Source organism: Leuciscus leuciscus, assembly GCF_965113295.1.
Source record: "Leuciscus leuciscus genome assembly, chromosome: 1".
Classification (NCBI taxonomy): Eukaryota; Metazoa; Chordata; class Actinopteri; order Cypriniformes; family Leuciscidae; genus Leuciscus; species Leuciscus leuciscus.
Window position 1 is genome coordinate 53,639,160 of NC_138725.1, and position 18,288 is coordinate 53,657,447.

An 18,288-nucleotide genomic window follows, 5' to 3' on the forward strand; every position below is an offset into this window, starting at 1 on the left:
AGTCAAAAAAACGCCTCATAAAGGCATCAACATTGCAGTCGTAAGGACAAGAGACATCTGTTATTAGTGTTGGCTAATTTAATTATCACAGCAAGGCTTAAAGTAATGTAATAAAGATTTATCTCATAGGACATGACGGTGAATTATAAAAAAGTAACATTCGGTACAGGCATCATTACGCCAATGCTAATGTTTCGTTATTGCTACGAGTATTGCTATGAGTCCACTTGTGTAAATATTTAAATTTCTCTTGTGTAATAGATACTAACGTTCCTAAGATTTTTTATAAAAGAAATTAATACATGATGCATTAAATTGATCCAATGTGAGAGTAAAGCCATTTATAATTTTAATTATATTTGAAATGAATGCTGTTTTTTGTACTTTCTATTAATCAAGGAATCCTGATTTTTTTTTTTTTTATTATCACAGCAAGGCTTAAAGTAATGTAATAAAGTTTCTCTCATAGGACATGACGGTGAATTATAAAAAAGCAACATTCGGTACAGGCATCATTACGCCAATGCTAATGTTTAGCTAGCACAATAATTGATCGATGATAAAAAAAAAAAATCTAATATCGTTATTAGCATTAATTTTAATGTTGTCGAAACATTATGTGCTGCTGTTGCTATTTCTTTGACAAATTGTCTTTCTCCTTTACTCCTGTGTTCTTGCTCTCTCAGATCCATACGTAAAGGCATCTCTGGTTTGTGAAGGTCGAAGGCTGAAAAAAAGGAAGACGTCCATAAAGAAGAATACTCTCAATCCTACATATAATGAGGCTCTGGTCTTTGATATCCCCAACGAGAACATCGAGAATGTGTCGCTCATCATTGCTGTCATGGACTATGACTGGTAAGATCATGACTGCCTTTTTCATGCTGTGATGGGATCTGAGACTCATGCTGCAACATGTCAAGCTCCGTGCTGTGATATGAGGCTTGACAGGAAGTGCCCACTTGTAACTTTAGGCATGCTTACAGGCTGTGTCTCACAGAATTCATTGAATGGATGAAGCCTTTATAAGAGGTCAGAGGGAGAACTTTAAATTAGATCTCCACTTGTGGAGTCCACTTGTGTAAATACTTTAATCTCTCCAGTGTAATAGATACTAACGTTCCTAAGATTTTTTTTATAAAATAAATTAATACAATGATGCATTAAATTGATCCAAAGTGAGAGTAAAGCCATTTATAATTTTAATTCTATTTGAAATGAATGCTGTCTTCTGTACTTTCTATTAATCAAGGAATCCTGAAAAAAATGCATCATGGTTTCTACAAAAAATATTAAGCAGCACAACTGTTTTCAACATTTGATAATAGTAAGAAATGTTTCATCATAATTCAGCATATTAGAATGATTTCTAAATGATCATGTGACACTGAAGGCTGGAGTAATGATGCTGAAAACATATTGAAATAGAACATGGTTATTTTAAACTGTAATAATATTTGACAAATTGACAATATTATTGTTTTTACTATATTTTTGATCAAAGAAATGCAGCCTTGGTGAGCACAAAATACTTCTTTTAATAAAAAATAATAATAATCATACTGACTTCAACGTTTTGGAATAGTAGTGTGTGTGTGTGTGTATATAATATATATAGTGTGATATAATGTATATTTGAGTGAACATGCAGCACTCTAACTCCACAAGTACTTGAAGTAATTGAACGCCACAAGTATAATTTGAGATGATCCTAAAAGTATTTTGAGCTTCAACAAAAGCAATAACATCTGACCAGTCACATGATCAATGTCACAAAATGTACTTATTTGTTTAATGACCTAGAAACAGAATCTTAAAGAATGTCTTATAATGTAATATTATTACACTGAATTATGTGTAATCTATTATAGCATATTAAATGTTTATATTATATTTTTTTAAATCCTTATTAAATATGTAACATTTTAATGTTTACAGATTTGATTAATTGCTTTTATAGTTTCATTTATTAAAGGTCCCATTGCATGAACATTTCACTTGATGAGGTTTTTTTAACCTTAATATGAGTTCCCCTAGCCTGCCTATGGTCCCCCAGTGGCTAGACGTTTTGATGGGTGTAAACCAAGCCCTGGGTATTTTTGAGAAAATTAAAGCTCAGACGAGCGAATCTAGAAATCTTCCCCTTATGTCGGCATAAGGGGGAAGGTCACCTCCCCTTTCTCTTGTTTGCCCGCAAAAAGAATTTGTCCCGCCCATGAGAAAATGAGCTGCGCAAGCGCGATATTGGTTTTTCCACATCATGGCTTGCAAACGAGCGAAGCATGGCAGCTGCTCAGTGTTTGGATGTACAAATTAACACAAAAGTATTTTTTTAGTTCCTACATCCGAGCCTCTGAAGAACCAGTGGGGTTATGTGAATTTCTGATGTGTAATTGTTCAAGTTCAGACAGATAATCTTTCTCTCAAAGTCGTTCAATACTGTTTATGCATCAGTAAATCAAGCCAGTGACTAAACGATCAACTTCACGTCGTTTCTCTTGGTAGAATGAAAATAATCTTACTTAAACTGTGATGAATATATATACAGAGAGCGATCAAAGAACAATCCCTTTCCAATCGCCCAAGCTGTCAATCGCACAGCGCAAGTTTATCTGGACACTTGCCAAAACTCGTTATGAAATCAATGACGCTGTTACGCTGCACAACGAAGCTCTTACTGTACTTACCTCATGTTTGCATTGGTGAAATCATTAGTGAGAGTGCAGAAACTGCGTTGCAATGATAAGATCTTCATTCACGCGATCAACAGGCTGTCATCTGCTCAATGCTCATCACTGCAACCTTTTATGTGATGGGAATAGATCTAAATACTTAAAAAACTTCTCACGATTCGTTAATCCCGATAGCTGTAATAGTAAAAACGTATAATAGCTGTAATAGTAAACGTTTTCGAGAGAGTTCCACATGTAATGCTAAATATTTAATATGCAAGCATGTCAGCCAATCACAGCAGTGGGCGTTTAATCTGAAGTCTCACAGCAGACACGCCCCTTCAAACAGAGCGTTCAAATCAGAGGCTAAAATCAGGCTAGGAAATATGCCTTTTATTTCTAAATTATAACAACTTTTGATCTAAAAAACATACTAACATTATAAGGGCACCCCAGGAAACATTCTAAAATAATTAAATAATCCATGCAATGGGTCCTTTAAAGGTTCACTATGTAACTTTCACTAACTTTCACTGAAAGGTTCACTATGGCCCTCTAGAGATTAAAAATCAGAACTGTAAGCATTTTGCGGAAGAACATTGTTTTGGTTGTGCTTTTGTTCTGCGTGACTATGTGGATGAATATGGTTATCCTACTGCTCATAGGCTTAAGAAATATAACCGGTTTAGATGGAAAGGATCTCAAGCTGACTAGCTGAAGACGTTACTGTAGCTATAAACATTAATAGACACGGTACCTTCTTGAAAATAAATTCAAGCACAGCTACAACAACCATGATTAAATGACCTTTCACAACAGATAATGCTTTACAATGCACTCTGTTAGAGAGCTACTTAAGGCAATTATCTGATCAATAAAATACCTTACTCACCTGTTGAGTAATAAACACGCCATCACCGCGTCACCTTTACAACATTTCAAATCCCTCAGTTCTCGCCATCTCCAAAAAGCCAAGCCAATGTTGGTTCCCCAGAGGTTCCTCGCTCATTGTGACAACTAACTTCTGTCACCCCCACACCATACTGTACATGCGTCAAAGTAGCCGGAGCAACTTTTCTCTATTTATGGATAAGAGTCACGAAGCACGCATGGGCGAATGACCCTTGTACACAATTTCCCACGAAAATCATTCTGCCCAGTCTGAAATATAAACACTTATAATAGGCTTACCATAGTAAATCAGGGTAAGACAAAAACACGTTTTGGAACAAGGATTGATGATGTATTGACTCGTTTGTTAATTTTGAACAAAAAAAAAGTTACATAGTGTACCTTTAATTACACTATTATTAATGAGATGAATTAAGTAACTTAATTAAAATGTTCAGTCTAGACCTGCACTGTGCATTTTACTACAGTACGCTGTTTGAGAAATTAGCAATGAAAACTGAATAAATTATCTTTTCAGGCATTTGGCTAATACTGATATGATAGTTTGTTGTTTAATTTGTGAATTAGAATTCCTGTTGCACAAATTTGTATGTGTCTGCGCTCCACTGAACATAGGGCCTTATGCCCCTGTGTGTCAGACTGTTCCTGGTGGACGTCTGCACTGTTTTGCATAAAGAGAGACATCTCATGAATATACATGACGGCCTAATACTAATGACAGTAATATCTGGTGGTGAGACATTCTGTAACACACCCATTGTTTCTTGTCTGGTGGGCACCGTGTGTTTGTGTGTGTGTGTGTGTGTGTGTGTGTGTGTGTGTGTGTGTCTGTGTCTGTGTCTGTGTGTTTGGCTCGGCTCTTCATGCAGCACTTCAGTATGATAGACCTTCAGAGTCAAGTCAAGTCAAGTTTATTTGTATAGCGCTTTTCACAATACAGATTGTATCAAAGCAGCTTCACAGTATTAAATTAAAATAATACAACAAAGTTTGTTTCAAGAGGAATTTATTGATTGATAAAATTAAATTAAATATCCCCAAAATATCCCCAACTGAGCAAGCCAAAGGCAACAGTGGCAAGGAACCGAAAAACTCCATCAAGTGACCTAATGGTGTCCTAAAACTCCATCAGGTGTGGCATTTATGGCATTTATGTCCAGCTTTTATATTATTCAGTTATTATGTTTTTCACTTTTCTAAAAGAACGTATACCCACTGTTGGGTGTGTATCATCTAATCCCACTTCTATGCCCATATTTTGTATGCTTTTGTGGAACAAAATATTCCTCATGAAAATCAGGTGCATACAAATCGTGCATCAGGTTCTATTTTAAGAATCTCTTTCAGTGCTAAGGAAATCCACATCTGAGTTCCCCAAATGTGTTTGTCGATGCTCTCCGTGATTCCATCTCTCCCCAATGGCACGCGGCACACCACCAGCCCCTCCTAATGAAGCCGCTCATCTGTGAGCCACAGATAACGCCTGATGAATTGCTCTTAGCATTGCTGCATGCCATCTGTGCCAAACGCTCCATTCAGAAGCGTTATCTGTTGGATAATAGTCATTTCTTACATAGCCTATATATGATATGCTAAACATTCAATGCAAAAATCTTTTGCAATGTTTCTGTATTTAAATGAATGTTGTTCTTGGCATGCAGACGCTTCATAAAACGTTATTCATGATGTTATTCATTTGATTTCAGGATTTTTACAACACTTTGACTTTGTTTTAAGTCTTCACAACTTGATTTAATGGCAGTAACTACTACTAATTTTAAGTAGTGCCTTTTAGAAAGTAGTTATCTACTCTACAAGCTACATTGAAGCTATTTAAGGGGTTAAATTCAAGTCAGTTGTTTAACTATCAGAGCTGTGTTTATCTGTCACAAAATGAAGATCTGAGTTAGGGTGACTGCATTAAATTAAACTAACATGTATAAACATGGTGCACAGCAGCATTTAACTCAATATTTTAGAAAATAGATTCAGGAGCTCAAGTGAATTGTTGACCCATTTATTTAAACCTGTTTGTTTGAACCATCTGAACAAATCATTTTACTAAAGAAATGAATACTTTTGTGACAGTGAAGACATTTATAAGGTTACAAACGTTTAATTTAACATTTTATTTTATTATTGTTTATTTTATTTTTAATTCAGATAAATGCTGTTCTTATGAAATTTCTATTCATCAAAAAATCCTTAAAAATAATGTTTCACCGTTTCGACAAAAAATATTTAGTAGAAATGCTGATTAAGCACCAAATCATCATATTAGAATGATTTCTGAAGGATCATATGATTCTGAAGACTGGAGTAATGATGCTGAAAATTCAGCTTTGACATCATATAATTTTTATTTAATATTTTTTACAATATTACAGCATAATATTTCACCAGCCTAGGTGAAAAACATTTAAAAACAAATTGAGTAAATGAGTAAAAAAACAAAAAACAAAATGAAAACAGTTGCAGGGACTCTTGTGAAATTACTAAGTATATATCATCTCTACTGCAATAGGTTAGTTGTTGTTTGATGTTCATCAAAGTAGGTCTTCATAAAGTTATATCATATTGTCTCTATACAAATCCAGCCCTATCACGACAGATTTTTTTTCTTGAATATATATTTAACAATAGCTTTGAAGTAAACATTATGCATTATTATAATTAATTTTGTCTCATTTGTCTCTGATCAATTGTAAATGCAAGAGGAAAGATTTATTTAAGTTCCACTTATTAAATCCATTTGTTATTCCACCTTTACTCAAGAAGCTTTTCATACTCACTTTTCGAGTAATTAAGTGCTTATGACAGCTCTCTCTCTTCTCATCTTCTCTCTCTCGTTTTCTTTATCTTTGGTAATCAGTAGACCTATCATAAACGAATACCCATCTGTCCTCTGTGACAAATTTTCACTCGACTCATTCATTCAGTTCCCTGTGCTCCCGCCTCATTTTGTTTATCTCTGTAATTCAGTAATTGGAATGTACCTCTGTCTCTCTCCCCTTCTGTTCTCTGTTTATCTGTGTAATTATGTGATCTCTCTGACTGTGTCTTCGTAATTAAAGGACTGCATGTGGAAACTCTCTCAGTGTGTGTGTGTGCGTGTGTGTCTGTGTGTGTGTGTCTGTGTGTGTGTCTTAATGTGCAGGTTGCTATATGACACGAAGGTCCTGTCTGTATCTTTCTAATTATATGATGTCGATTAGGACTGATTTTATATCTTATTACTTTGTGCTTTCTCGCTCCTTATGTTCTCCTGTATCTCTTTTCCATCTTTCTTTCTCTCTCTCTCTCTCTCGTCCATTTGTTGTAATGGATGCACTGTGCTGTGGTTCTCCTTCATTTCTTAGCCTAACTGCATTAATTCAATCCCTCCCTCCCACTCTCTCTCTCTCTCTCTCTCTCTCTCTCTCTCTCTCTCTCACTCTCTTCGTCTCTCAGTATCGGTCATAATGAGGTAATTGGGATGTGCCGTGTGGGCAGTGATGCTGATGGGCCAGGAAGGGAGCACTGGACAGCCATGCTGGCGAATCCCCGCAAGCCTATTGAACACTGGCACCAGCTGGTGGAGGTAGACAGCGTGACCGCATGGAGAGTGTGTGTGTGTGTTGTGAGCATGTGAAAATAGGCAGTGCCCTCTATGCATGTCCTTCATTTTTGCACCTGATAACCATTTGTCCTTATGAGTGAACACCATTCGAGCAGGTTCACGTCTTAAAAGTAGCAGTACTTAGGTTTTATTTGCATGCATGTAAATAGTGCTTGCACTTTGCGGTCAAATGCACCTTTTGGTTAAAATGCCCATTTGGCTGAGATGTTAATGTAAACACAATCAGTTATGTTTTTAGTTAATGTAAACAAATGGAACAAAAAAAATGGATGTGTGCATTAGACCTTGCAGTGTAAATACAGTCTAATAGAGCTGCTGCTGCCTATTATGTTGACAGTATTAATCAGAAAACATTGGCATGAAAAAGAGCGGACTACTCACTCACTGACTGTATATGTAAATAATGACTTAAAGTAATGCTTATTTCGTTGAAAAATGCGTAAATGCTACACTCCTTTGTTTATTATTTAATTCGTTAATGTAGTACTTCTATTTCTTGAAGTTTGAATACTGTTGTGATATTGAAATTGTGCTGTCAAATTTTCACTGGTATTTGTATAAACTACTAAAATGTTGCTTTCACTAGATAAGACTAAAAGAAAATCTAGAAAGAAAGAAGTCAAATAAATAAATAACCTTTCCGGGAACCCTTTCCTTGAAGCCTGTATATATTATGCATTATAATAATGGTATTCATAATACATGTTAATGCATTCCTTTTGCCCTATAATAGACCTTATAATCTTAATCAGTGTAATACTTATCTTTCTCCTGGTTATATAAAATAAGATTTATTTGTAAGTGCTAATGTATTGCATATTAAATCCCAACAGCAGGATCAGGACCCCTGAAGCGGTTTATTTTGCGACTGATTGCACATAATTTTTTCCCGTTGCATGGAGACTTGCCAAATAAATAAATTAATGGACATGAAATACTGATTTGAGTTTAAATACAATTTTGTTTGTGAGAAGGAAACAGAAAGATGTAAAAATGTAATGGTCAGTCATACAGTTCAGTGGTGTTAAATGCATTAATACCTTTATTAATACCATTTGTTATGTTTGATATTCATTATAATCTTAAGTTTAATTGGTCAGTATAGAATTTATGATGTATTTAAACTGTGGTTACAACTCTTAATGAAAAGAGACAGTGAATTGTGAATTACATTTGTAATGCATTATATGCACCAAATCACCTTCTGAATAATCATGTATGTTCATTGATTTTACCTTCCCAGGAGAAATCCATAAACGCATATGTGTCAAAGAGTGCAACAGCCTCCCCTAAGCCACACATAGTGGTGGACAGCCCTCACTCTGAGTAGAGATGTGAGTATACACACATCAACATAAACACACACACACACACACACACACACACACACACACACACACCGTAAATAGAATGGTACTTCCTCACATATGGGATCTGTGTGGGTGAATGCATCATAGGGTTGCACTAGAGTACTTCAGATTTCAGTCATGAACTAATAACACAGACTGAAGACATGAAAACAGGATACGTTTGATATACGTTTTAGAGCGCCAAATATGGTTATGTTCACACAGTTTTCTCATTCACAACTGCATTCTATAACCAAATTGGCTGCTTGAAGTTTCAGGAATCAAATCTGAATTTTGAGATTGAGTGTGGTTAGTATGCGCAGTGTAAATGGAACCGCACTGAACAACTAGTTATGTAAGGTTCTGGTAACAAGGATATGAGCTTCACATGAGCTTGATTTGTTATAGTCTCAGCCTCAGATTTAAAGCCTATGGACAGTTGGCTGAACGTCTGATGCATATGGCACACAACATGGGAAACACTTCAGGAGTTTGGAAGTCGTCATTTGATTGGTTGAAGTCTACAGGATTTCCGGAAGACGTGCATGGAAACTGTGGTGATGCCAAACCCCCTCATGGAAGAAGAAAGCCATTGTGTTTACAACTGTGAATATAAGCGCTTATCAGGATAAACTAAACGCTGGTTTGGCAATAGTATGTGAAGTTCATGGTATAGAGTCTTTAAAATACGTCCAAGTGTTTTACACTCTGGTCTGTTTTGTAGGGAAATCAAATTTACATTCCCACTCCCCTAAATATGACGCGAAACGAAACGAACTGTGATTGGTTGCTTTACATGTCAGTCAGACGTCCTCTTGGGCCAATGAAAGCTGCCTTGCAGTCCAGGACTTCTGCCATCAGTGTGAAGATCTAGCTATGCAAGACTAGTTTTGTGACCCAAATTCTGCTGTCTAAAAATAAATAAATAAAAACAGCATTTGAAGCCACTATTGGTTAATTAAGATTTGACACATTAACTTGCTCCTCAATTAGATTATGTTATTATTTTTTACTCACGTCAATTGTGACAAGACTTTCTGGTATTTAAGAAGGCAATATCTTTAATATACATTTTTTTATTTGTTCATACTGACAGAATGCACGTCTAAGCTATTTAACAGTCACACCTGGTAGTAAATGCAGTTGTCAATCCAAAACACTGTGTGAATGCAGCCATCTGTTCACTGGAGTAGTTTGTGTTTATGTAACTTGCTGTTTGTGTTTCTATGGTTAACAGTGTTTTTTCTCTTTGTTTCTTTTTCTCATCCTCAGGTCAGCATTATCTTTTTAGCAACAGAAATACATTCTTTCTTTTCACCTGTGAATAATTTTTCATCAAGAAAGAACCAGAGAAGAGAGACTGTGCTTGCATTAGTGCTGTTCCTCTAAATCAACCCTGCAGACCCAACACAATTTATAGAAAAACACCTAGACTAGATCGGACTCACACACACAGGTACATCCACATCCACAACAACACAAACAGACACACACATGGAATCATAACAAATTAAATATACTTTATATACTTTATTGTCCCTGATAGGGACATTTTTAATGGCCAGCTTTTCGCCAAAACCTGATAGCCTACATTAAAAAATTACACGAAATATACACATCATACACATAAAAATAAATAAACTTCACTAATTCATGTTCAGCAGTCTAATTGATACCGGTACAAAAGAGTTTTTGAACCTGTTCTGTTTATAACGGAGAGTTCTGAACCTTCTTCCAGATGGTAAGAGTTCATGAGAGCGGTAGAGTACATGAGATGGGTCGCTTAAAATCCTTTTTGCCTCATTTAATGTGCATTGTTCATACAGAGTCTGAATACTATGATAGTCTTTCAGTCCAATCATTTTCAATGAAGTTCGAACAATATATAATATCTTTGTAATATGATTTTACAGAAAGATCACCGTACCAAGTGGACAGACCATATCTAATCACACTTTCTAGAACAGACTGATAAAAAAAGGAACATCATTTTCCTATCAACTCCATAAAACCACAATCTTCGTAAAAAGTACAATCTCTGGTGATGTCTTTCACACACCCAATTAACATGCCTGTCCCACGTAAGAGATTTGTCTATATGTACTCATAAGTACTTGTATGATTGCACCTGTGTGATTTCTTGATTATGAACGACTATGGGCATATGATCTCCAGTGCCCTTGGGATCAAAAATGATTTCCTCCGTTTTCTTAGTATTCACTATTAGCAAATTTGCATCACACCAGTCTACAAATGAATTAATCTCAGAATAAAAAATAGAAGAGGAGTCTTGTTTTTTCAGCAGACTTAAAATTACTGTATCATCTGAGTACTTCAGAATGTAGTTCTGTGAGTGCCTACTTGAGCACTCGTAAAAAGAGCTGGTGAAAACTATTATTTACTTAGACTCTCTGAGTTCTATTTGTTAAAAAGGAGTGATACTACTGTAGAATTGGATGATTTACATTAAACTGCTTTAATTTTTTAATTAAGACATGTGGTTGAACAGTATTAAAAGCTGAACTAAAATCAATAAAAAGCACTCGTGCATTAGCATCAGAATCTTCAAGGTGGTTTAAAACCAAAACAACTGGCATGGATGGTTTTGCTTCAGGAATGATGTTAAAGTCAAAATATTCATGATTTATTCAGGGGAAATATGACAAACATTCCCACTTTAAATAGATAATCTTTATTTAGTTATTTAAAAAAAAGTGAGCCTACAAAAAAAAGAGATTTTAATTACTTCAAAAAATGATAATCAGGAGAGAGACCTGATAGATTATGGACCACGAATGTTTCTGTGTATGTGTGAGCGCATGTGCGTATGTGAGTTTGTACGGGTGTCTGTGTGTAGCTTTAGAAAATCTCTAGAAAGTGCTTTCAGTCGGACAAGTAGCTGCAAGTTCTCGGAGTGGTCTTCTCTGCCAATGCAGAATCCTTGCAACTGTTTCCTGTTTCTCTGGAGAGGAGGACTACTTTATGACCGTTCCCATTTGGAGATGGAGAAATAAGGACGGATACGTTGGCCAAATCATGTCGTGCAGTATTGAAATATGTCCCTCTGCCTTTTACATTTTTATCACCTGCTTGGAGCTCATTGAGAAAAGCAGTGTTTCCGCATTCCTTTGTTTAGAGTCCAGCCATTCTTCTTGTTCTACCAGATACGGAAGGAAATGGTTTGAGAATATGTTTCCCTGACCTGGACACACTGGCAGACTGATTCCCCTTGAGAACTTTTACAAAGGGAGCTATCATTGATTTCAACTATCGCCAGAGGACCCTAACTGAGACGGACCTTGGATTTGTGTGCACTTCCTGGAAACATATCCTAGGGGGAAAAGATCTGGCCATAGTATTTTATTTTTGTACCATGCCAGGATATTTTTTTGGGGGATCTCTTAGACATTTTTAATTTCAAAAGAGGAAGTGTGTGCTCTCCATCATCCTTCTGCCAAGAGGACTGCTTCGGAAAGACGCACGCATTGATCCTCTTTTTCCTCCCATGTATGCTATGTGTTTGTGGGAGTGCGTTTTTTGTGTCGTTATGCGTTGGCTTGTCGGTTTGTGTGTGCGCGTGTATGCCCGTGTGTCGGTATATGTCACCGTAACCCTGTGTACGTCTCCAATTCCCTCAACCCGTCCTTTGTCCTGCACAGAGAAAATCTCGTTTTGAACAATCAAGTGTCTCCTGTCCTGTGTCTTAGAGGAGCTATTTCTTGTGTAGGACCTGTTGCACTTGGTAGGGACAGGGTCTGTTTCTCAGACGCGCGTTTCGGTCGTTCTCAGTAGAATGTGGTAGTGACCTGTCTCCGTTGTGTTCCTAACCAGCTCGTCACTGAAACGTGTCCCTAGCCTGATCTGTGTTCTCGTGTTGGATGTGCTTTTCTTTTTTTGTAAATGTGCTCTGTGTGTACGAGGGGACAAATCTGGTGGCCACAGCTGTCGAGGAATAAAATGTTGGAAGTTTTTCATTGTCTTTAAAAGAAAAAGGGAAAAAAACAAACTGGTTCTCTTCATATCTTTTGGCTAATGTGACTATCTTTTCTGTCTGAGCATTCCTTGCAAACAGAGACAAAGAGGGGGACATGTCTTTTATCGTTTTAGTGCCACGAAATAATTTCACAATATGGACTGACTTCAGATGCAATGTTTTTTTCTTTTTCTTGTGTTTGTTCAATCAGGTCGCTGCTTCTCCGGTCAGAAACATAGTGACCAAGACGCTCAATTCACACACCCTTGATATCCAGGGTCACTGCCGCTATTAAAAGGATAATTCACCCAAGAATGAAAATCCTGTGGTTGTTTACTCGCCCTCGTGTCATTCCAAACCTGCATGACTTTCTTCTGTGGAACAAAAAAGAAGACATTTTTAAAGTCAAAAAGTTAATGTTGTTTTAGGACCCTATTGGCTTTCTTCAAAATATCTTTTTGCAGATGAAAGAAAGTCATGCAGACATGACAGTGAATAACTGATAACAGAATAACATTTTTTAGGTGTACTATCCCTTTAATATCACAGTACAACCACTGCCAATGCTACCGCACACATCCCTCAGTTGAGGAATACTGCATTACCAATCACTAATATTCATGTTATTGAAATGTACATCCGTATAATTAATTATTTCCCATCGAAACCCCCTGAGCTCATATTTTCTCTGTTTCTATTATTAATCACATGCCAGGCCTCAGGACGCACACACACGCTCTCGCCGGTGTGCACTCAGTCCTTAGTCCGTTATCGTATATCAGCTCTTGTTGTTTTCTAAGAGGCCATTGATTCCGTCATACACGTGGATGTGGTATCGACCCGCAGGCTTCAGCCCTATCCAGCTCCTGTCTCCAGGCCCATCTCTTCTGCTGCCTTAGATCTTACACTGTGGAGGCACAACCCCTGTGGAGTGACCTCTGACCCCTTCATCAGCTTCCACACAGTACAAACTTTGATGATAGCCTCCTCTTCAGTTCAGCCCAGCCCATATTTTTCTCTCTATCTCTGTTCGTCTCCCCTCTTTCCTCTGTCTCTCTATGTCAGTGCAATTCTGAATGATCCTGAGGAAATGTGTTTGCATGCTTATATTAACATGGATGATGTCAACTTGATGCAATGATAATTTAATAAGTGATGCTCAACACAAAAATCTGACGATGAGCTTGATACTAACACTACTAATGACAAACATGTTGACCTAGCAACCTTCGATATCATCAAAACACTGATGATTAATGTTGTTAATATTGTATATCCTCTTTGAAATGGTATTACAGTTTCTGGGTATATTTTTCTCTGTTTGTTTGTTTGTTTGCTTTTTTAGTTTTCTTTAAAAAGGTTTACTTTTTTATATGTTCAGATTACGCTGAGACTTAGAGCAAGATAAAAAAAAATGTAAATGCAGTCAGGGCGAGAGAACATTTCAGCTGAAAAAAAATCAACAAAATTTTAAAAAATCAAAAAAAAAAAAATCCCCCAAAATCCCCCAAAAAACAGTTAGGAGGATGATTATGTGAATGATAAGGTGATGATTCTTAGGCTGGAGCGATGATGGCTGAAATAAAACATATGTATGAAAAATCATTGCGATGTGTTTGCGTGATACAGCTGTCTGTGTTCATGTAATGGGTTGTGAATCACACTGCCTTTTCTGTCTACCTCTTTCTTTGTTTCTCACCCCTTTCCCCCTCCTGCTGTGCATTAACTTGTGTGTAATTATTTAGTTATCATCATACATTTTTATCATGGGCCCACTTTATATAAACGCAGTGTGGAGCATTGCGTCCATGTACATGCTTCTGTTTTTCTACATTTCCATAGGCATGTAAACACACTCACAATCACACGTGTCATATACATAAATCAAACCTGGCCTGAATTCCCTCCTCAGCCTCGTGCTTCACATCAGGTCGTATCCTTATGGCTTTTCCGGTCACAAAACTCCCGGGCGTTAATTGCACCCATGTGGTGTGATTCTTAGATGGTTTGGTTTGTTACTGCCTGATTCATCGACCTCCATCTTGACTAGTCTAATGCACTGTTCATCCGAGCCTCACTGTACGCAGAAGAGCCAGAGTCAGCACTCTCTGACACACACAGATACAGGACGAGAGAGGAAGGTGCAGGGAATTAGCAATGTGCTACAGAGAAAAGCACCAAGAGACCGATAAACACAGCCATTATGTGTCTTAAGACCTAATTTCTCAAAATCTAATTCATTTATATGCAACTGACAAAAAAAAAGTTATGACCAATCTTTAAAAAATGAGATGACTATAGTACTAGCCGCAGTTTATGTAACTGGCCCCAAGGACTAACAAGAGCGATAAAAGATTGGGAATAGCAAGGTTGAGAATATTAGGGGAATGGAATTAAATGAATATTACTTTATTCAGCTTCAATATAAGTTAGATTCAATCAATGACACGTGGCATAATGTTTGTTACAACAAAAAATCATGTAGACTAGGGTTACAGTGATGCACTTACAATAAAAGTAAATGGGGTCAAACATTAAGTAGGCCTGTAGCAACGATAATTTTTGTGTAAAATGTACTAATGGTTTCACAGTTAAGTTATTTGTAGTTTTACATCTTTGTTACCATGATGATGCATCATCTAAAGGTGTGGCATCATCTAAAGGTGTTTAGAAAGCTGCTTGGTTTGAAAGTGACTTTTGTGTGATTTCTTACATCACTATACACTATTGATATTTTCTGCCTGCAAAAATGCTAATGTCACAACACTTTAAAGGTAATTGAGAATTGAAACAGAATTGCTTGATATAAACTCAAAATTGCGAGTTATTAAGTCAGAATTGTGAGATATAAACTCACAATTCTGAGAAAAAAGTCAGTCTTTTTTGCCTCAGAATTGGATTTTTTAACTCGCAATTGCGAGTTTAAATCTCACATTTCTGAGAAAAGAAGTCAGAATTGCGAAGTCAGAATTGAATGAAAACACAATTGTGAGATAAAAAGTTGCAATTATCTTTTAAAATTATTGTATTCATTTACCAATAGAAGGCTGCAGTGCTTGGTTTGATATGACTTCTGTGTGAGCTGTGCTACATGCAGCGCTACACTATTAAAGTCACCAAGAAATCAAAATTGGCTGTTTTTTAATGGAATATTGCAGTATTTATAATAAATGATTTATGCACATCATTATTATTTTTTTAAATACACATGCCCTCATAATCTTTAATCACTTCCTCTCCCTCTTGCAGCTACATCTCTTGTCTTCTCTGATGACGTGTTTACTGCGTGAGGGCGGGATCAACCTGTCACTCACATGACATCACAGCAATCGCAAACCACAACCATCCAATCAATTTCCAATGGATTAAATTAAGTCACGCCCTATATTTTTTCTTGTTCGAGAAGCCGTTTCACTCACATCAATAGTCAAAAAAGACAATTACAACTTCTGTCACGCTGACTTTAACAATAATGGACCTTTTTTGCCCGTGAAATTTCGCCAAAATGTTGCCAATATGACAGCATCTTAACACTAAAATAACCATAAAAAATTACAGATTTACAATATGCCACAAATGTTATCGATAGAGCTTGTATCGAACCCGAAATATTCAAGGACGCCGTGCAGAGTGTGTAAGGAGAATATCGCATAGGTGAACGAAAGAGCAATCAGAGGATAGGCCTACATGCATACCGGGACGTGCATCTGCAACACGTAGGCACTGTTAGTGTGAGAGCAGCAAGAGAACTGCACAACCGGAGACAGTGCTGAGGTGAGGACACGATAGTTAGCACAACTACCCATTCCCCAATACACACACACACACACACGCTGAGGGGTGGGGGTCGGGGGAGCCGCAGTCTCCATGGCAACGTTCCCACAGTGCAAAAAAAAATCATTTAGTCAGAAAGATATTTCACCCGGCTCACTGAGCTGAAAGAGAGATGGGGGATAGAGAGAGAGAGAGATCAGAAGAGAAAAACTTGAGGAGCGGGTGTGGTGTAGAGCTGTTTTTATCACTCTGAAAAAAACCCCGATAGACTGAAATTAGTAACATGGTGCAATTATCATTACTGCTAATGCTGTGAGTGTAATGGAGAATGCTATGTTCATTTTCACAGCCTCGGGGAAAGGAGACATCCATTTTGAAATTGAGATTCGTTTTTGTAATGACAACTATATTCTGGGAAAATATTAGTCTAATGTGGCCGTATTTGGGTGATGTGTGTACGTGATCGTGCACCTGTTTTTCCTCACCTGTGCACTGTGAAATGTATCTTGGAGATATACCATTGTGTAGTCCCAGTGACCCAGATAGTGGTGGTATGTATCTGGGCGTGTCTCTGGTCGCCTGTTGTGAGTTCCAGATGGCTCCTGTCTCCCAGCAGAGAGGACCAGTAAGGGCAGCGTGTTTTAATCAGTGCCACCTGGAGGACACCTCTCCCGAGAATAATGTCGGACATCCAGTAACAAGACAACATTTTGTGTGATTTTGATAAGTGGACTATGCCCAGGGTGATGCAGAAGAGTTGATTATATACATGGTACCACCTCATGCACTATTACCAAAACACACACGAAAGCTGGCATCTCTAGGAAACAACTGCACATTTCTTTCTTTCTTTTTTATTGGGAGGAAATTTCAAATTTGGCAAATTAATGTGTATTTAAGGTGATACATTTTGCTAAAACATTAATGATGCACGAGAGCATCTACATTCGTGTGTGCAGCACAAATAAAAAGGAATTGGGCCACTTCATTCATTACAATATTTTCCCCCTTTCCCCCTGTTTGTTCTGGGAACAAGAAGAGGGAAGAGGCCTACCATAAAAGTGGTAGATTCGATCATTCAGTCACTATCAGTCATTTTTAAAGACCAAGGAGAGGGAGTTTTTACAGTCAAACCTCCAAACATTTGCTATCTCTTAAAAGCCCTAGATGTTCTCTTTCTCAGGAGGATATACAGTATATCAGATACAGAATGGGACTACTCATTTTACCCACATATTCTGTTATATCTTTCATTACATATTGAGAATCATCTTTATACAAAGTTTGTTTAAAAAAATTGCATGAAACCTATATTGATTGATGAATTAAAAAAAAAAAACCATTGTTTTTGGCTATAAATGTCTTTTCATGTCTTTTTATTTTCTTAAAAACTGTCCTTTTATTAGCATAAAATATGAATAAAATATTTTTTTTCAAAAAAACATTTTTGGTTCTCTGGAGTATATATATATATATATATATATATATATATATATATATACTGTATATATAGGCCTATATACTTTTGTTCATCAAAGATGCAAACTGATCAAAAAGGCAGTATGGACTTTTACATTATTACCACAACATTTTTTAATAAAAATTGTGTTCTTTTGAATTCTTTTCTATTTTTCAACTGTGCTAATCAGAAATGTTTCTTGAGCAGCAAATCATCATAGAATGATTTCTGAAGGATCATGTGACACTGAAAATTGCAGTAGGCTAATTATGCTGAAAATTCAGCTTTGACATCACAGTGAAAACATTTATTTTAAACTGTAACAATATTTAACAACTTATATAATATTTTTTTTACTAACCCCAAACCTGAACTGTTTCTTTTTTTCATGCAGTGCGGTTTTTTGTCCTGTAGCCTATTATTATAATGGGTAGAAACATGTTTTAGGTAACATATAGGCAACCTTTATAATAAGTAATAATTAAATAGGAAATCTAGTCAATATTTGGGCTGTGTGATGCTGTCAATCA

General features: G+C 36.7%; 1 protein-coding gene across 3 annotated transcripts in view; it reads left to right on the forward strand.

Moving 5' to 3' along the window:
- syt3 (synaptotagmin III) overlaps positions 1–10,158 on the forward strand; it is a 36,716-nt gene extending 26,558 nt beyond the window's left edge. For all 3 annotated transcript variants that reach the window (XM_082142572.1, XM_082142570.1, XM_082142571.1), the window contains 4 exons: positions 687–858; positions 7,035–7,164; positions 8,447–8,537; positions 9,825–10,158. In XM_082142572.1, the coding sequence (XP_081998698.1) occupies positions 687–858; positions 7,035–7,164; positions 8,447–8,533 (389 nt within the window). In that variant the 3' untranslated portion in view covers positions 8,534–8,537; positions 9,825–10,158. The remainder of the gene's footprint in view (positions 1–686; positions 859–7,034; positions 7,165–8,446; positions 8,538–9,824) is intronic.
- The last annotated feature ends 8,130 nt before the right edge of the window (positions 10,159–18,288 follow it).